The 17,258-nt window shown below is 46.0% G+C and overlaps 1 protein-coding gene across 1 annotated transcript; it reads right to left on the bottom strand.

The window, feature by feature from the left end:
* Window positions 1-4,785, bottom strand: LOC308562820 (uncharacterized protein C20orf202; the record flags this gene model as incomplete). The annotated part of the gene is made up of 2 exons (XM_081149254.1): window positions 4,714-4,785; window positions 1-234 (listed from the first exon to the last, which is right to left on the bottom strand). The coding sequence occupies exons 1-2, from the start codon at window positions 4,777-4,779 to the stop codon at window positions 1-3; spliced, it is 300 nt and encodes a 99-aa protein (XP_081005380.1). The 5' UTR covers window positions 4,780-4,785.
* Window positions 4,786-17,258: the final 12,473 nt, after the last annotated feature.

The raw sequence follows: 17,258 nt of genomic DNA, 5'->3' as shown, positions 1-17,258 counted from the left end.
TTAAGGGAGGGAGCTTCGTCTGATGTCTACCCCTTGAAGGAGCTGGACCAGCCGCCTGGATGACATGGGCTGGTGACCCCTGCCTTCAGAGCCTGCTCGAGCTCTGATAGGTGATGTCCCTCTGCTGGACATGGCATCTTCCCAGTGGGCACTCTCAGAACGCAGCTCCTCCATGACACTGTGAAGATGCCTCAGTGTGAGCAGAAGCTTCTGGTCTTGGATCTGCATCTCAGCCTAGGAGAGAGAACAAGCCTGTGAGGGGGCAGTCAGTGCACTGGACATCCCCCCAGAAAGCCTGTTCCCATTACTGTCTCATCAGAGACAAGCCCACAGCCTCAAAGAAGCCGTTTCCACCAAAGCCTCAGTTTCTTCATCTGCAAAGTAGAAAGCAAATTTCTTACCTTTCAAGGTTCTTATTGTAAGTAACCAGCTCAAAATGGTCCTATACTGTTCAATGAAATACTGAGTTGCTTTTCAGACCTAGTAGACGAAGACCACAATCATGCAGCCAGGGCATGGCACAGAGGAGAGAACTTTGGCCACCAGCTGCACCCAGAACCAAAGTCTTACCACCACCACCACCACCAACGCCCCCCAAATCCCAGCTCCCCCCACCACAGAACCAAAGGACCAAGAAATAACTGGAACTGGAACACTGGAAACCTTTCCGAAGTCAAGGGTCTGTCATCCAAGAAGATCTGGTGTTGATGCCCCTTTACCATAAATGGCCAGGTTCTGAGGTCCTCTAATTAAAACCTGCCCCATCAGCACAAGCACTTCCCCATAGCCCCTTAAAAACCCTTGCCTGGTCCAGCAAGCAAGATGGATCTGAGGCACCAGTAGGCCTCCCATCTTCTCGGTTGATACCTTCTTAATCAGTAAACCTTTTCTTACTCCAAACCCCGATGTTTTGAGTTTTGGCCTTTCAAAGCATTGGGCACACAGACTTTGGTCCGGTAACATTATGATGATCGAATGAATTGGCTCCCATTCTAAAATATGACATGCTGAACACCCAAGGTCTGTGATTATCTTCATTATCATCATCATCATTAATATTAAATATTAATCTTATTTACAACCCCGCTTATATGCTATAACCCTCACTGCAACATATCTCATTTTATAGGTATTAAGGTGACAGTGACTTCATATTAAAGTGAAGTACACCCTGCAGGCTGGCAGGAGCCCTTTCAAACACTGCCTCTCAGCATAAGGTCTGGGGAATCCTTGGGTCCCAAAAGCCCTTTCAGGGGCTTAGCGAGGTCAAAGCTACTTTCATTACAATACTAAGATATTATTGCCCCTTTCACTTTTAGCTTATGAACATGGGGTGAAGTTTTCCAGAAGCTGTGGGGGGTGATATGCATCAGATTGAATGTAGAAGCAGGTAGAATCCAGCTGTTCTAATAAGGGAGACACTAAGGAGATTTGCAACACGGCAAAACAGTGTCACTCTTCTCATTAGTTTCTTTGAAAAAAATGTAGTGTTTTTTTGTTTTTTTTTAACATATCTTTATTGATTTCAGAGAGAGGAAAGGAGGGGGGGAGAGAGATATAGAAACATCAATGATGAGAGAGTCATTGATCGAGCCCGCAACCCGAGCATGTGCCCTGACCAGGAATCGAACCCCAATTGCCTGGATCCCAGGTCGATGCTCAACCGCTGAGCCACGCCTGGCCAGGCAGAAAAAAAATGTAGTTATTTTAAGTGAAATATTTTATTAACATGTAATGAGTTTACTATTGTTATTTTTAAATGCATGAATAAATAAATGCTAAAATTTTCTGTTTCGGTGTCTAATTCAATCGATATTGATAGTTCTGACTCACACAGGCAAGGGCTTTTTGGTGTCCTTAATCATTTTTAAGAATGCAAAGAGTTTCTAAGACCAAAACTTGGAGAACTGCTGCTTCAGGACTCTACCCCCATCACTCACACATCTCTACTCCTATTTTTCCCTAGGGATGTTTTCCCTCATGTAGTTTTTCTCTTATGCTCTCTCTTTTAAGATGTTAAAATTATTTTTCTGACTAGATAATTCTTACATATGATATAAAATTTAAAGCTCCAAAGGGGCATAGAGTGTAAAATCTCCCCCACCTTATCCCACTCTATGTGACAACTGTCTCCTCCCCCAGAGGCGGCCACTGGGAACAGGTTTCCCTTCGAAGCTGCCTGGGGCACAGCCGGCCAGGCACATACATTCTCAGCCGGTCTCTCTCTTTCTGTCTCTCTGTCTCTGCCCCCTTCTCCCTCTGTCTCCAATCTCTCAAAAAGATCATTACTAACATTATGTCTCCATTAAAAATAGTATTTTTATTATTATTACTTTTTAATCCTTACCCTAGGATATGTTCTATTGACTCTAGAGGGAGGGGGAGAGAGAGGGACATCAATGGGCTGCCCCCATAGGCACCTCAACTGGGGATCAAAACCGCAACTTTTTTGGTGTGTGGCGCGATGCTCCAAGCAACTGAGCCACCAGGCCAGGGCTCTATTTTTCTCTCCATGACAAACTAATGACTCCCAAACCAGAAGGGTGAAGCCTGTTTCCCCCGCCCCCGCAGTAGTGACGCCACCGAGAGAGCAGGTGGCTTAGAAGGGGAACCGTGAAGGTGACCACCCCAAGCACACGCAGCCATCCCTTCCTAATTCCTGGGGAAACCTTGTCTGTGTTTTCGGTCTTAAGGTTTTCCTCCCACACGGCTTTAATTTGTTTTCATCCAGCCTTTAGCACCAGCTCCGGGTGGTGGTCGTGACGACACCCTGAGGCGTGGAAGCAGTGCTAAGGGAGGTGGTGGACTCCATGCCTTTGGCCTCGGGGGCCGAAACCCAGGCTAAACTGGCTTCACCCCTAGGGAAGTGGCCTGTCTCCCAAGGCGGGAGGCACCGGGCCGAGGCCGGCTCTGGGCTCAGTTTGCTCAAGCTTCGCAGTGTGTAGCTCTGTCCTGCTGATGCATGCCACTTAGTCATCCGGCTGGTTTGCTCTCTCCCCTCGTTTACATCCCATCAGGACTTGGGGGCTCACACGATCCCTGGGAAGGAGGGCAAGCACTGGACTTTGGTCCATGGTAGTCATTGGTGTTACTGATTTTTTCCTTCTGCTGCATGAAGTGACTGTCCAGTGCTGGTCCTTCCCTGACAGCCATTGGGGCTTCTTGGCTGGGCTCCGGAGGGACCTTATGGAGTTATGTAGATTGCATGTGATGGAGGTAAAGCACAGGCTCCACTGGGGAATTCACATGTCAGGAATTAACAAGAGGAGACTGAAGGCTCCCATCTTTTGGCATCATGTGCAGGGAGGTGCCTGGGCCTGGGAGGCTGTGCCCTAGAAAGCCTCCCCCCACCTGCCTTGTTCCCCGTCCCTATGGGGTAAGAGAGATAGTTTATCAGCTGGAAAGTGGCACTTTGGGTTCAGGCACCAGTCTCAGCATGGGCGCCCAGTGTTTAGGGGAGGTTGGGGAAGGCCTGCTGGCCAGCCTCTGAGGGCCCGAGGACTGTAACAAACTCCAGCACCTGGTCCCAAGAGAAGCCCTACTGGGTCAGCCCCTCCCACCGGGGTGAGGATGGGGTTGGATCCCAGCCAATCTGTTGCCTAGCAACCCCGAAAGGTCATTTTGGGACAATCCTATCTGTCCTTCCCCAGAAGGAGAATCTGGCCTATTGGGATAAACTTTGGGTGCCTTCTGAGTTTCCCTGAACCACCCCTTTCTTGCTCTTAGCTGATATCTTCACACACTTTGGGGCACCCCTCTATTTCTGAACTTGGAGAAAATACCACAGGGGGAGGCATAAGGCCTAGCATCCTGAGCAGCCACCGAGAGACCAAGAACCATAACTCAGGAGAGTTAGTTCAGCTCAGGAGAGTTAGTGTCCCCTGGGTGGACCTTAACCCACAGGCCATGGGAGACAGGAGTGAGCTGAGCAGATACATTTTCTCTTCCTTCTTTCTCCCCCAGGATGCAGACCCTCCTTCAACCCCTGCAGAGAAATCCTGCAGCCAGATTAACCAGGTGTTGAGAGAGCCACTGGGCCTCCTTAAGACTCCTTCTGAAGTAGCAGTCAGCTTGGTAACACCATGCATTGCCTCGCCTTGCACAGCATTGCATTGGCTTTGCCTCCACTCCCCATTTTCTTCACTCTCACTGCTCTGGGCTTGCACCTCCAAATAAATCGTGAGTACCCCAATCTTTGTGTGAGCCTCTGCTTTATTACGATCCTGACCCAGGTGGACATAGAGTTCACCCAGGCTAAGACAGTGTGTCAGGATTGTAATAGCCAACGCAGATGTACCACGCAGACACTGGGTGGCTTCTACCGTCCCCTCACCAAGTTCTTACAGTAACCCCTGCAGTGTGGGTACAACTGTTATCCTGTCTTCTGATAAGGAAACTGAGGCTCAAAGAGGTAGAGTCACTTGCTAGAAGCCACATAGCAGCAGAGCTGGGCACATACCCAGGACTCTGTAATTTCTAAAACCAGTCTGGCACGCAGTGCACCCAGAGCCTCCTATGTAGGCCATGACCTACTTATCCCTGTACCTGAGATGGCGATTGTGCACTGCGCGGCTGGTCCCAGAGGGGTGCCTGCGGGGCTTACACCCCAGCCTGCTGCCTCTGTCCCAGCAGTGGGCAACCTGGGAGGGGGACCAGTAAGCCTTGGCATATGTGGGGTGGAGGCGTCAGGTAAAAAGAAATGCAAAGCCTTACCAGCTCCTTCCTCAGCCACTCCAGGGTCTGCCCAAGATTCGGGGTTGGCTCTTCTGCTGTTTTCATCTCAGTGTCCTTGGGACAGACCTTGACGCTGACCTGGCGATGGGCCTGACAGGCCTTTGACTTACACAGTCTCCTGCCTGCTTCGGGCTGGAAGCTGGGTCTGGCCAAGTCACCGAGGATGAAGTAAATGAGACCAGGAAGTGGCTCACGTTGGAAAATGTGGTCGTTTTTTTTTTTTTAAAGGGCTTCAGTGCTTGAAGAGAAAAAGGAGGGAGAGCGGGAGGGGGATCATTGGGATAACGGTGCTTCAGTGCCTGTGAGTTCCAGAATCCAAGACTTGATGCCCATAGGATCGCAGAGACTGCAAAGCTTTACATGATGAAAACAATAATTATTATGAGAATAGATGTCCTCTTCTGAGGGCTCTAAGTGACGTGTATATCTATAACCTCTCTCTATAAAATATATATTTATATTATTTATATATAAAACCTCATTTGTTATATATTATATATATTATATGTAATATTTATAGATACATATATAAATATTTTATATGTATATATAGATACACACACACACTCATTGGAGCAAATACCCCTCCCTCCCTCACCGATCCATAGAGTCTAGATAAAGGGAAATAAATGCTCGCTCTCCAAGTGCCCTTGCTTCTGGGATGCCCAGGCATCCCATTTCTAGCCAATGAGATCAAAACAGAAATTAGCTGTTAGAGTTCTAGGAAAACTTTTACCTAGCTGATAAAAAAAGATGTCAGTGATGCTCCCCTTCTATTCCTTCATCCTTCCCATCTTTCTGCCTGGAATGTGGGTGTGATGACTAGAGCAACAGTAACCATCTTACAGCCCTAAGACAAAGGTCAAGATAACGGCATAGGCTCTTTGTTGTTGTTAATCCTCACCTGAGGGTGTGTGTGTGTGTGTATATATATATATATATATATTGAAACCCTCACTCAGAGGATATTTTTTCCATTTCTTTTCAGAGAGAGTAGAAGGGAAAGATGGAGGGGGAAAAGGGAGAGAGAGAGAGAGAGAGAGAGAGAGATGTGAGAGAGACACATTGATCAGTTGCCTTCTGCACATGCCACAACTTGGGCTGGGAATCAAACCTGTGACCCTTCTGTACGCAGACTGACTCTCTAACCACTGGGCCACACTGGCCAGGGCTGCATAGGCTTTGAAATCACTGAATCACAGAATCAGCAACAGCATCTGCCTCTTTTGTGAGACAATGAACCCCATTTTTAATTGGGCAAATATAGTCCTAACTGACACACCATTTATTCTTCACAGTGCATTATGAAGTGGACATCCTCTAATTCTTTTTTTTAACAAACACTTATTGAGTGCCTACTGTGTGCCAAGTTCTACTGTAGACACTGGGGATATTGCTCAAAATTAGGGAGACTGAGGTCCTGCTTTCCTGGAGCTGACATCAGAGTGGATAAAAAGAAACAATATTAAATTAATATTATGATGAAAATGATAGGGCCTATTCTCATGTAGGTTTTTAACATATTTTTATTCTATCTACATGAGCTAGGAACCCCAGACTAAGAATTAACATAGTGATGCCAGCTAAAGAGCTGAGGTGACTCCCCAAACAAACTCAACCAACTCTGGAGGGACCTTCCTTAACCCAGACTACACACAAGCTGTCCACAGATAAAACTCCCCTGAAGATGGACTCATAATCCAAAATTACAAAACACACAGGGAAACAATGCACCATAAGTGATAGTCAGCAGACACCTTCAACAGCAGGATCAGACCCCTCTGCCCTTAAGAACTTCAGACGAAGACAACAAAAAAGTATTTCAAAAAGAATTAAAGTCATACAAGAAGGATTTTTAAAAGTATGAAAAAAGACACGGCTTTAAAAAAGCAGATTTGAGCCCAGCCGGGTGTGGCTCAGGGGTTGAGCATCGACCTAGGATCCAGGCGATCGGGGTTCGATTCCTGGTCAGGGCACATGCCCGGGTTGCAGGCTAGGCAGCCGATCAATGACTCTCCCATCACTGATGTTTCTCTCTCTCTCTCTCCTCCTCCTTTCCTCTCTGAAATCAATAAAGTTATGTTTCAAAAATAATAATAATAATTAATTAAAAAAAATAAAAAGGCAGATTTGAGAGAGGTGGTTGCCAGAGGTGGGTGATGAGGAGGTGGGCAAAATGGAGGGAGTCAAAAGGTACAAACTTCCAGTTATAAAATAAATAAGCCACAGGATGTGATGTCCATTACATTGCACGGTGACTCGTTAGCAACACTGTATTGCATATCTGAAGTTGCTAAGAGAGTAAACCTTAAACGTTCTCCTCACAAGGAAAAAATATTCTGTAACATGTACGGTGATGGATGTTAACTAGACTTATTGATCATTTTGCAATACACACAAATATCGAATCATTGTGTTGTACACCTGAAACTAATAGTGTTGTATATCAACTATACCTCCATAAAGAGGCAGATTTGAAAAAGAAATAAATAGAATTTATAGAAGTAAAAATTATAGCAAATGCTTGTAAGTTAAAGAGAAAAAAAAGAGTACATTTAGTGCAGCTCTGGAATACAGAGCTAGGGCAGTGGGTACAGGACATAGGGAGGCAGGCTGGGACTCGGCAGGAGGAAAGTGCTGCTTGGGATTCTTCCAAGCAGTAGGCAGTCCACGGAGTGTGGAAGCCCAGCCCGGGTGGTCAGGGAGGCTGCGGAAGGGGCTGCTCTGCTCAGCGGTGGGGCCTGGGCCTCCTTCCGAGTGTGAGATGGACGGGGCACGAAAAGGGGTGTCGGGTAGGAAGCCAGGACACCTGGCTTCTAAACCAGCTCTACCAAGCTTCCTGTGTGAACTTAGACTTATCCTTTCTGTCTTTGGCTTAATGAGGCTCAGAACAGTTACTAAGTTGAGTTGCAAGAAATGTCACATTTCTTGTACGCTGGGGCCTACAGCTGAGATGCAGAGAACATTTCATATCGGTTTCTCCTTCTCCAGCTGCCACTCTCTAGAACCAAAGAGGGTCTGAGAAACTCTTGCCTGCCACAGTCACACCGCTTCTGAACACAGGGGACAGAAATGATTTCCTCTCAGCAGGCTACCAGGTTTCATGTCGCATGGCCCTGGGACTACGGAACTGTCTGGATGAGAGGCGGCTGCCTGTGCCCAAGGCAGTCACCGACAGGCTGGACGGGAAGGAGATCCTCCGCTTGTGGGTGACCGGTGCGAAAGGAACTGAGTTCCAGGTGGTGACCAAGGGAAGGGGCAGGCAGAAATCAGCAGGTGGCAGGAGCTGGAGACAGGAGGTATGGCTGGGTGGCTGTGGCAGGAGACCAAGAAAGAGCTAGAGACTTGAAAGATAATGTAGGACAACCAAAATTTATGGATCTACTCTAGACCAGGAATCATGCTAAGTCCCTGCCATACATAACTTCATTTCATCTTCAAAATCTTTAGGCTCCAATTCCCAAACCATGTGCCATGGGACCCTGAGGCATGGCAGAAATCTCACAGAGGCACCGCAAAATATTTTAAAATTTCAAGGGAAACACAATAACATCTGTTGGGTACTGTGCGAACTACCATTATTAAGTTGTATAAAACTAATTGCTTAATAAATAACTGTTAGGTATTTCTTTGGGGCTGGCACACTGTGAAAAAATTACTGAAATGCTAAGGGTAGTGTGAAGTGAGGAAGTTTAGGAACCTCTGGCTATGAGGGAGCTACCATTGTTATCTGCATTTAGTCGATTACAGATAGATCCTATTATTAGCCCTTTTTTACAGATGAGGAAACTGACACCCAAAGATGCACGGATATTCCTAGGATCACCCCTGCAGGTAAGCAACAGGTCTGGAATTAGAACTGGTTCTCCCTGACCTGTGTGGAAAGTCTTGCCTGTTGTCTTAAAGTGATGGAGAGCCAAGCAGGGGCTCAAGCCAGGCCATCTGCTGACCACCTGGGCAGGTCTAGTGGGTTCTCTGCCCAACATAGTAGTGGGCAGATAGGAGTGTATGGCAGTTAGAGTCTAGAGCTCTGTCCTTGGCCTCCAGCGCTGACACCTAATTACCCTGGAAAACCTTTTCTCGTGGTTGTTTTGATGCACTTTCATTTACTTTTAATCCCTCTTAGGATTCTGGCTCACTTTACTTCATAGGCTCAGAAGGGCGTGGCATGTGGGGATAAGGGACAGTGGAACCAGGAGGCCTGGGAAAGGAAGGAACTTAGACTCTGAGTAAGGAAATGTCTTCACCAAATACAAAGTCAGAACCACCATCCATTTGCCATCTATGGGCAGCTAACATATGGCTCCCATGTGTCAGGCCCTGCCCTGGACACTGGGGGTACGGAGGTGAGCAAGAAAGACCTTACCCCTGACCTCAGGGGGCTCATGGTCCAGCCAGTAAGAGAATTCATTAGCAGTCAAGTGGTTCAAAAATTGTACCCTATACCACAAGCCTGGCACATATATACGCAGAGCAAATACACGAATGAAAGAATGAATGAATTTGCAAGAGAAGAAACTATGGCTCAGGTGGAGAAATGAGTTGCCCAAGCAATTCAGCAGCTGGGACAAAAATAGGCCGTCCCTCAATATCCCTTCTCTTAGTCACTCATGGCAAAAGACTACATTCCCTGTATCCCTTGCAGGTATCTGTGGCCATGTGATTAAACCCTGGCCAACGGGATACGAACAGGAGTGATTTGTGCAATTTCTGGATCGTGACCTTAAAAGGAGAGAGGGTTCCTGCCTCTTCCCCCTGTGTGGAAAGTCTCGCCTGTCCTCCTGCTGACTGGAATGCAGCCATAAGGGCTGGAAGTGGCGTAGCCATCCTGGACCACAAAGGGGAGGATGGCAGAGCAACAAGATGGAAGAAACCCAGGTCTCTTGGGACTGGTAAAGCCACCATGCCAGACTTAACTGCCAAGTATACTTTTACATGAGACAGAATTAAGTTCTGTTTTATTAAAAACACTATTTTTTTTCATTCCCTTCAATACAAGAGTCAAACCAATGTCCTAAAAATATAGCAGCAGAGCTAGCAGCAGAAGTCAGGTCCCTTGATTTCCCCACTCAGACTCTTTCTATAATCCTCCCACCTATGTTATTTTCTTCCCAGTGTTTTCTTGTTCATGACCTGACCTGCTCCTCACAACAGCTCTGTGAACTTCACAGCAGAAAGCAGCCTTCCGTGATGCTCAAGGGAAGACAGGAACCAGAGATGTGAGAGTTGTAGGTGACCTGCCCTGAGGCACATGGGCAGAGGTCTCCCATCTCCTGGATGGGGCAAGTGGACTCAGCGATGTATTTAGCTCTGCCTCTACTTCTGACTCCCAGTCTAGGGCCCTACCCACCCTTGGGGCTGTCTCCTCTCCTATCCTAGGCACCTCAGCCCTCTCTCCCACTTAGTAAAATGCCAATGAGGTAGACATTTAGCAGAGAGAAGCTTCTACATGTTAGGGCCCTCAAACCTTCCCACCCTCTCTTCCTCCCCACATGAGCACATGCCATCATGCCAGCCAGAGGAGTGTGGGGGTGCAGTGCAGTTGGCTTGGGGTTCCTCACACTGCCTGTCCTTCTGTGGCTGTTTATCCCCTTCTAGCGGGTCTCCCTTTAGCCTAGACAAGCAAGGCCGGGGGCCAGCCATGTGTTTTCTGCCCGTCCTGTACCAGTTTACTCATGGCTACTGAGCACATGCTCTGTGCTCCTGCACTCTCTAGAAATGCTGCCAGGGCCCCATCCTTAGCCCTCAACACCAACCTTCTCTGTATGTGCCCAAGGCTTCCCACTGCAAAGCACACCTGACTCTGCTTAAGGAATGTGATGGAACTGTGCAGAGGACAGGCTGGAAATGCTGGGAACAGCCCTAATAGCGACAGTCAGGTGTTGGTGGATAAATGCCTCCCTTCCCTCAGCTCCTAGGTAGGACAATACTCAGTCTGGCAGGGTTAAGCTCCAGCTGCCCCCTGCGGGCACGTGCTCATCAACACACCTGCAGTGCGTGGGAACCTTCCCCTTCCTGTCTCACTTCCCCAGTCCTCTACTGTGCATCCTGGGACCACCTCCTAAACAAACCACTTGCCCTCAAATTCTTGTCTCAGATCTAATTCTGGGGCAACTTAATCTATGACGCATCCTATCCACGTGTGCCCTGTGCACACGAGTCTGATGCACCTCTTTAAGAGCACACCTGTGCTGGACATGAGTGTCCTGTACACGGGTATTCCAGCCCTTCTGTTCCATACACAGATGCCCTGTGTACATGTGTCCCACATACACCTGTCCCATGCCCAAGCATCCAGTACATAGTCCTATGTCCTAAGTCAGGGAAGCAGAGCCTCTGACCCTAACGAGGTGGTGGAGACTGGTGAAGCTGAACGGGACGGTGGGAAGAATGTCCCTTGGCAAGTTGCCCAATTGATTTGAGTCACAATTCCCTCCCCAGGTGAACTCCAAGTCAGCCGGCTATCGGAGTCTGGTGGGGGGACCAGGTGAGATAATGCACATCAAGCCCAGCAAGGGACCCGACCACAGGAGGTGCTCCATCAAGGCCCCGCCTCCTCTCTTCCTGGGCTCACGTTCTCCCAAGGGAATGGTTTTAGATCCAGTTAAACCAGTGCCTCCAGTGCACCAGGATCACACTGAGGATAACATGCTACATTTAGTCATCATGTCTTTAGGCTCCACTTGGCTGACAGTTGCTCAGACTTTCCTTGTTTTTGATGACCTTAATAGTTTTAAGGAAAACTGTTGAGGTATTTTGAAAAATGTCCCTCAGTTGGGATTTATCATGTTTAGCTCATGGTTAGACTAGGGTTATGGGTTTGGGGAGGAAGACCACAGGGGTAAAGTGCCGTTCTCATCACATCATATCGAGGGTATACGCTGTCAACATGATTTGAGTGTTGATGTTGACCCTGATCACCTGCCGGAGGTAATCCGATGTTTCTCCCCTGTAAAGTTATTCTGCTCTACCTCAACTCCCTTTCATACTGGACTCTCTGAAAGACACTAGGCTCAGCCCACACTTAAAAAACTGAGGAGTTATATTCCCTCTCCTTGAGGATGGAATACCTACATATTTGGAATTCTGCATGGGAGATTTATCTTTTCTCCCCATTGTTTCATTTATCACACTTTAGGTTATAATCCAATATTCCTTTATTAATTTTGTTGATACAATTTTTCCAGGTTTTGCCATTGGGAGGTATTCCAGTTGGCCCCTATGTCCTTTGAAATACCCCAACCTTTGTGTGTGCATGTGTGTGTGTGTGTTTTGCTTTTTATTTAAGCACTTCCTTACTTTCTGGAACTATATGATGCTCCAGGCTCATCTTGCATATTTGCTGTCCCGGTCCTAGAATCAGCCATTTCTCCTTGGTTCCTTTTATTGGCGAATGGTATTAGAAACCAAGATCTGGGCACTAGGTGTGCTCATGGTTATGCAGTATCATTGCTTCTAGGACCTTTTGGCTGACAGAGAAATGAAAGCTATGCATGTATTCTAACCTGGGTGAATATACATATCTGTAAATATTTTTATATGGAATCATCTGCATCTATATTAAACCAAGCACAAGTTCATACTGATATCTCCATTTCTAATCCACTCCCACATGGATCATTCCAGCCTCCTCCTCAGGGGTCATTTTTATCACAGCAATGTTGCCTAGTAACATAGTGGACATATGTTTATCTGTTTCCAAGGAAACGGTGCTAGACAGTTAACTAAAGGTATAATTCTCATGCAAAAGAGGAAAAGGTTTTAACCCTTTACTCTCACTGATCAGTGGCTACTCACTGCTTGAAGGATGAAGAACTAACACTTTGCCCCACAAGGCTGGGCAGTGACCTGGCGGGCTGGCAGTCCAGCCTTTTCTCCTCCCACATTCCTTTCTGAGCTTCCATGGCAACCCCTTTAGTCTCATCAAGCCTCACACTCACCATACTCCCTCCTCTCCTAGGGCGTTTGCTCGCGCCAGTCTCTCTGCTGGGCCTCCCTTCCTTGCCCCCTTTACCTGGCTGCCTCCTACTCATCTCTCCGACCTCAGCTCAGTCCTCCTGCTGGGGAGGCACCCATCTCCCAGGCTAGGCCAGCACTTCCTTCCAGGCTCACACAGCCCATGCACCCTTGATCCGTAGCACTTACTACAGTAGCAGCGCTACATTTCCTTTCCCTCTCCTCCCACTAGAACACAAGCTTCTTGCGGGTAGGGATGACGTCTGCCTAGTTAACCAGTTCTCGCTGTGTTCATCCATTCTTCCCCCAGGTCAGTGAGCATCTTTATGACTATTACTTTGAAGCCTCTGTCAGGTCAAGTACTTATCTCTATTTCATTGAAGTTTTTTTCTGAGGTTTTTATCTTGTTCTTTCATTTGGAACATATTCCTATGTTTCTTCCTGTTGCTTGATTCTCTGAGTTGGTTTCCATACAGTAGATGAAACAATCACCTCTCTCAGCCTTAAAGGGGTCGCCCTGCGTAAGAGATGAACTTTGTTAGTCAGCCCTGCCTCAGCTCTTAGTTATCTCTCAAACCTCTGTACTTGTCCGAGCAGCCGATTATATTCTTAATAGCTCCCAGTAGTTGAGGATGTGCGAAGACCTGTCAGTGGCCTAAGGGGGGGTGGGGGTCCTCAGCACCTAGATATAGGCAACTGGAAGCCAGATCCTTGGGCAAAAATCAGGGCTCCAGAAGACTGTATAAGCTCTTTTCTGGGTGATACTGATGAGCTGTAGCAAGGCGGAGGGAGAGTGCCCAGATGGCATCCACAGCAAACATTCCTTGAGAGCAACTCTCTAGGCCACTAAATGTGCGCCTGACCTGAAGCCTGCCCCCTCAGACCAAGGATCCAGGATAAGCAAAAAGACCTTCCGCAGAGAAAGACTGGGGGCTCTGCCTTAGTCCACTGTTTGTGCAATACTCTGGGGGCAGCAGCTTGACAAGAACTGTCTTTCCAATTGCCATGGTCCCAGAATGCAAGCCCCCTTGGCCACCAGATCCAAGCAATCAAGGGGTTCCTCTGGGCAGCAGCTGCAAAAGCCAGTGTATCAGACTCACCTAAAGCTCCTGTCAGGTGACACTGGTGCTCCTGAGCATGTCAGAAGGTGAGTGTAAAGGTGGAACCTGCCCTCCTGCTCTCTAGAAAGGATTACAATCAGCCCCTAGACGTGGACTTAATTAGAAGCCTGTCCCTCAGGCTTCAGTCATGATGATTAGCTAATAGTGTCCTTCACAGAAAGACTGAGCTCCCGGGTCTGTTGCCTCTTGCTCTGAGCTAGGGCAGCTGTTTAAAAACTCTTTCTCTAGTGCTTAGTCCTGTGGGGCCCAGGAGCATAAGCCCCACTGGCCACCAGAGCCAAGGCAGGATAGAGGTGTCCCTTGGCAGTAGTCATAAAAATTGGGGTGCCAGAGAAGGGTATAAGCTTCTTTCTGGGTGACACCAAATATTATAGTCAATGGCTCCTCTGGCCTCCAGAGCCCAGCAACAAAGAGGTGTCCCCTAGGCAGTAGCCACAAAAATCGAGACATCAGACACATGTAAAAGCTCCATTCTTGGAGATACTGGTGCTCTGGAGCATGGCAAAGGGAGAGTGTGAAGATGGCACCTGCCAGTCTCTATGTAGAGTCTTCTCCATAGAGAAGGCTGCCAGATATGTGTGTTAAATTACATGCCTGTCCCTCAGGCTCACACAGGTGAGCCTCCTTCGCTTTAACTCTGGGCATGATCGACTGCCTCTGAGCCGGGCCCTGGGATGAGCAAGTCTGAGCATGTGAGACCTTTAAAAGCAACTTCTCAAACTGTTTCAGTCTTGTGGGTCTCAGGAAGTAAGGCTCATTGGTTTTCAAAGTTAGATATTTGGGGGGTTCACCTTTCAAGTGTATGTCTTAAAAGTTGGAATGCCCAATGTGAGGTTCAAACCCTTTGCTTCTAAGGAAGAAGCTCTGGGTTTTGAGTTCCACTCATGGTGAATTGCCTCACCAGGGGTGGGTTTGTGGTGAATTGTTTCCCAGTCTCTCCTACAGAAAGCAGAAGATAGGATCAGTCAACTTGAAGACAAGGCAGTGGAACTCACCCAATTAGAGCAGCAAAAAAAAAAGAATTAAAAAAAAAAAGTGAAGGTTGCTTAAGAGACTTATAGGACACTGTCAAACAGCCTAAGATTCTAATCACAGGGCTCCCAGAAGGAAAGAGAAAGAGAAAGGGGCAGACATATTATTTGAGGAAACAGTGGCTGAAAACTTCCCTAACCTGGGGAAGGAAACGCATCCAGACGCAGGAATCCCAGAGAGTTCCAAATAAGAGGAACCCAAAGAGACCCACACCAAGACACATTATAATTAAAATGTCAAAATTTAAAGATAAGGAGAGAATATTAAAAGCAGCAAGAGAAAAACAACTTCTGTACAAGGGAACCCCCATCAGACTATAAGCAGACCTTTCGGCAGAAACTTCACAGGCCAGACGAGATGGCATGATATATTCAAAGTGCTGAAAGAATGAAACTTCCAACTAAGACTATTCTATCCAAAGTTATTCAGAAGTGAAGGAGAGATCGAGAATTTTCCAGAATGGCAAAAGCTAAAAGAGTTCATCACCGCTAAAACGGCCTTACAAGAAATGTTAAAGGAACTTCTTTATGATAAAATGAAAGGGCACATGTTAGTAACGAGAACATACGTGAAAGAATAAATCTCACTGGAAAGGTAAATATATAGGAAAAGTAGTGAATGAATCACTTATAAAGCTAGTATGAAGGTTAAAAGACAAAAGGAGTAAAATTAACTATGATTCACATAATTATTTAAGGGATACGCAAGATAAAAAGATGTAAAATGTGACATCAAAACCAAAATGTGTGAGGGAGAGTAACAACGTTGAGTTCTACAACGGGATCAAACGTAAGTTGTTATCAACTTAAAACAGACTGTTATAGATATAAGTTGTTATTATGTAATCCTCATGGTAAATACAAAACAAATCCTATAGTAAATAAACAAAAGAGAAAGAGGAAGGAATAAAAGCATGCCACTAAAGGAAGTCATTAAACCACAAAGGAGGAGCAAAAGCAAGAGGAAGGGGCAGCGGGGAACTACAAACAGCCAGAAAACAATGAACAAAATGGCAGTAGGAACATGCCTCTCGGTAATTACTTTAAATGTAAATGAACTACATCCTCCAATCAAAAGAAAAAGTGGCTGGATGGATTAAAAAAAAATAAGGCTCACCTACATGCTGCCTATAAGGGACTCACTTTAGACGTAAGGACACACAGGCTGAAAGTGAAGGGATGGAAAAAGATATTTCATGCACATGGAAACCAAAAGAAAGCTGGAGTAGCTATACTTGTATCAGATAAAACAGATTTTAAAGCAAAGACTGTAATAAGAGATAAAGAAGGGCATTACATAATGACAAAGGGGTCAATCCAATAAGAAGATACAACATTTGTAAATGTTTATGCACGCAACATAGAAGCCCCTAGATATATAAAGTAAATATTAACAGACCTAAAGGGAGAAATATAGCATATAGTAGGGGGCTTTAATGCCTCATTTACATCAATGAATCCAGACAGAAAAATCAATATGGAAACACTGGCCTTACATGACACCTTAGACTAGGTGGACTTAACAGATATTTACAGAACATTTGGTCCAAAAGTGACATAATACATGTTCTCCTCAAGCGCACACTTTTAAGACAGATGATAGGTACGGCCACAGAACAAGTCTTAATAAATTTAAGAGGACTGAAATCATATCACTCATCTTTTCTGACCACAGTGGTATGAAACTAGAAAATAATTACACGAAGAAAACCAGAAAATTCACAAATATATGCAGATTAAACAACATGCTGCTGAACAGCCAAAGAAGAAAGCAAGAAAAATAAAAAATACCTGGAGATAAATAAAAATGGAAATATAATGCACCAAAATTTACAGAATGCAGCAAAAGCAGTTCTAAGAGGGAAGTTCGGAGCAATAATGCCCATCTCAAAAACAAGAAAAACCTGAAAAAAAACCCACAACCTAACTTTACACTTCCAGGAATTAGAAAAAGAACAAAGGCCAAAGTTAGCAGAAGGAAGGAAGTAACAAAGATGAGAGCAGGAATAATTGAAATAAAGACTAAAAAGATGGTAGGAGAGATCAATAAAACTAAGAGCTAGACTCACCAAGAAAGAAAAAAGAGAGAGGACCTAAAAAAATAAAATCAGAAAGGAGGGAGGAGATACAACTGATACCACAGAAATACAAAGGATCATAAGAGTCTACTATGAACAACTACCTGCCAACAAATTAGACGACCTAGAAGAAATAGGTAACTTCCTAGAAACATACAACCTACCAAGACAGAATCACAAGGAAACAGATCTGAACAGACTAATCAGTAGTAAGGAGATTAAATCAGTAATCAAAAATCTCTCAACAAACTAAAACCTAGGACCCAACGGCTCCACTGGTGATTCTACTAATAATTCAAAGAATTAATACCAATCCTTCTCACACTCTCCCATTTAAT

The sequence above is a fragment of the Miniopterus schreibersii genome (genome assembly GCF_964146895.1).
Source record: "Miniopterus schreibersii genome assembly, chromosome: 10".
Classification (NCBI taxonomy): Eukaryota; Metazoa; Chordata; class Mammalia; order Chiroptera; family Miniopteridae; genus Miniopterus; species Miniopterus schreibersii.
The sequence above is the reverse complement of the archived record's forward strand: the minus strand, read 5'-3'. Positions and strand labels throughout refer to the sequence as shown.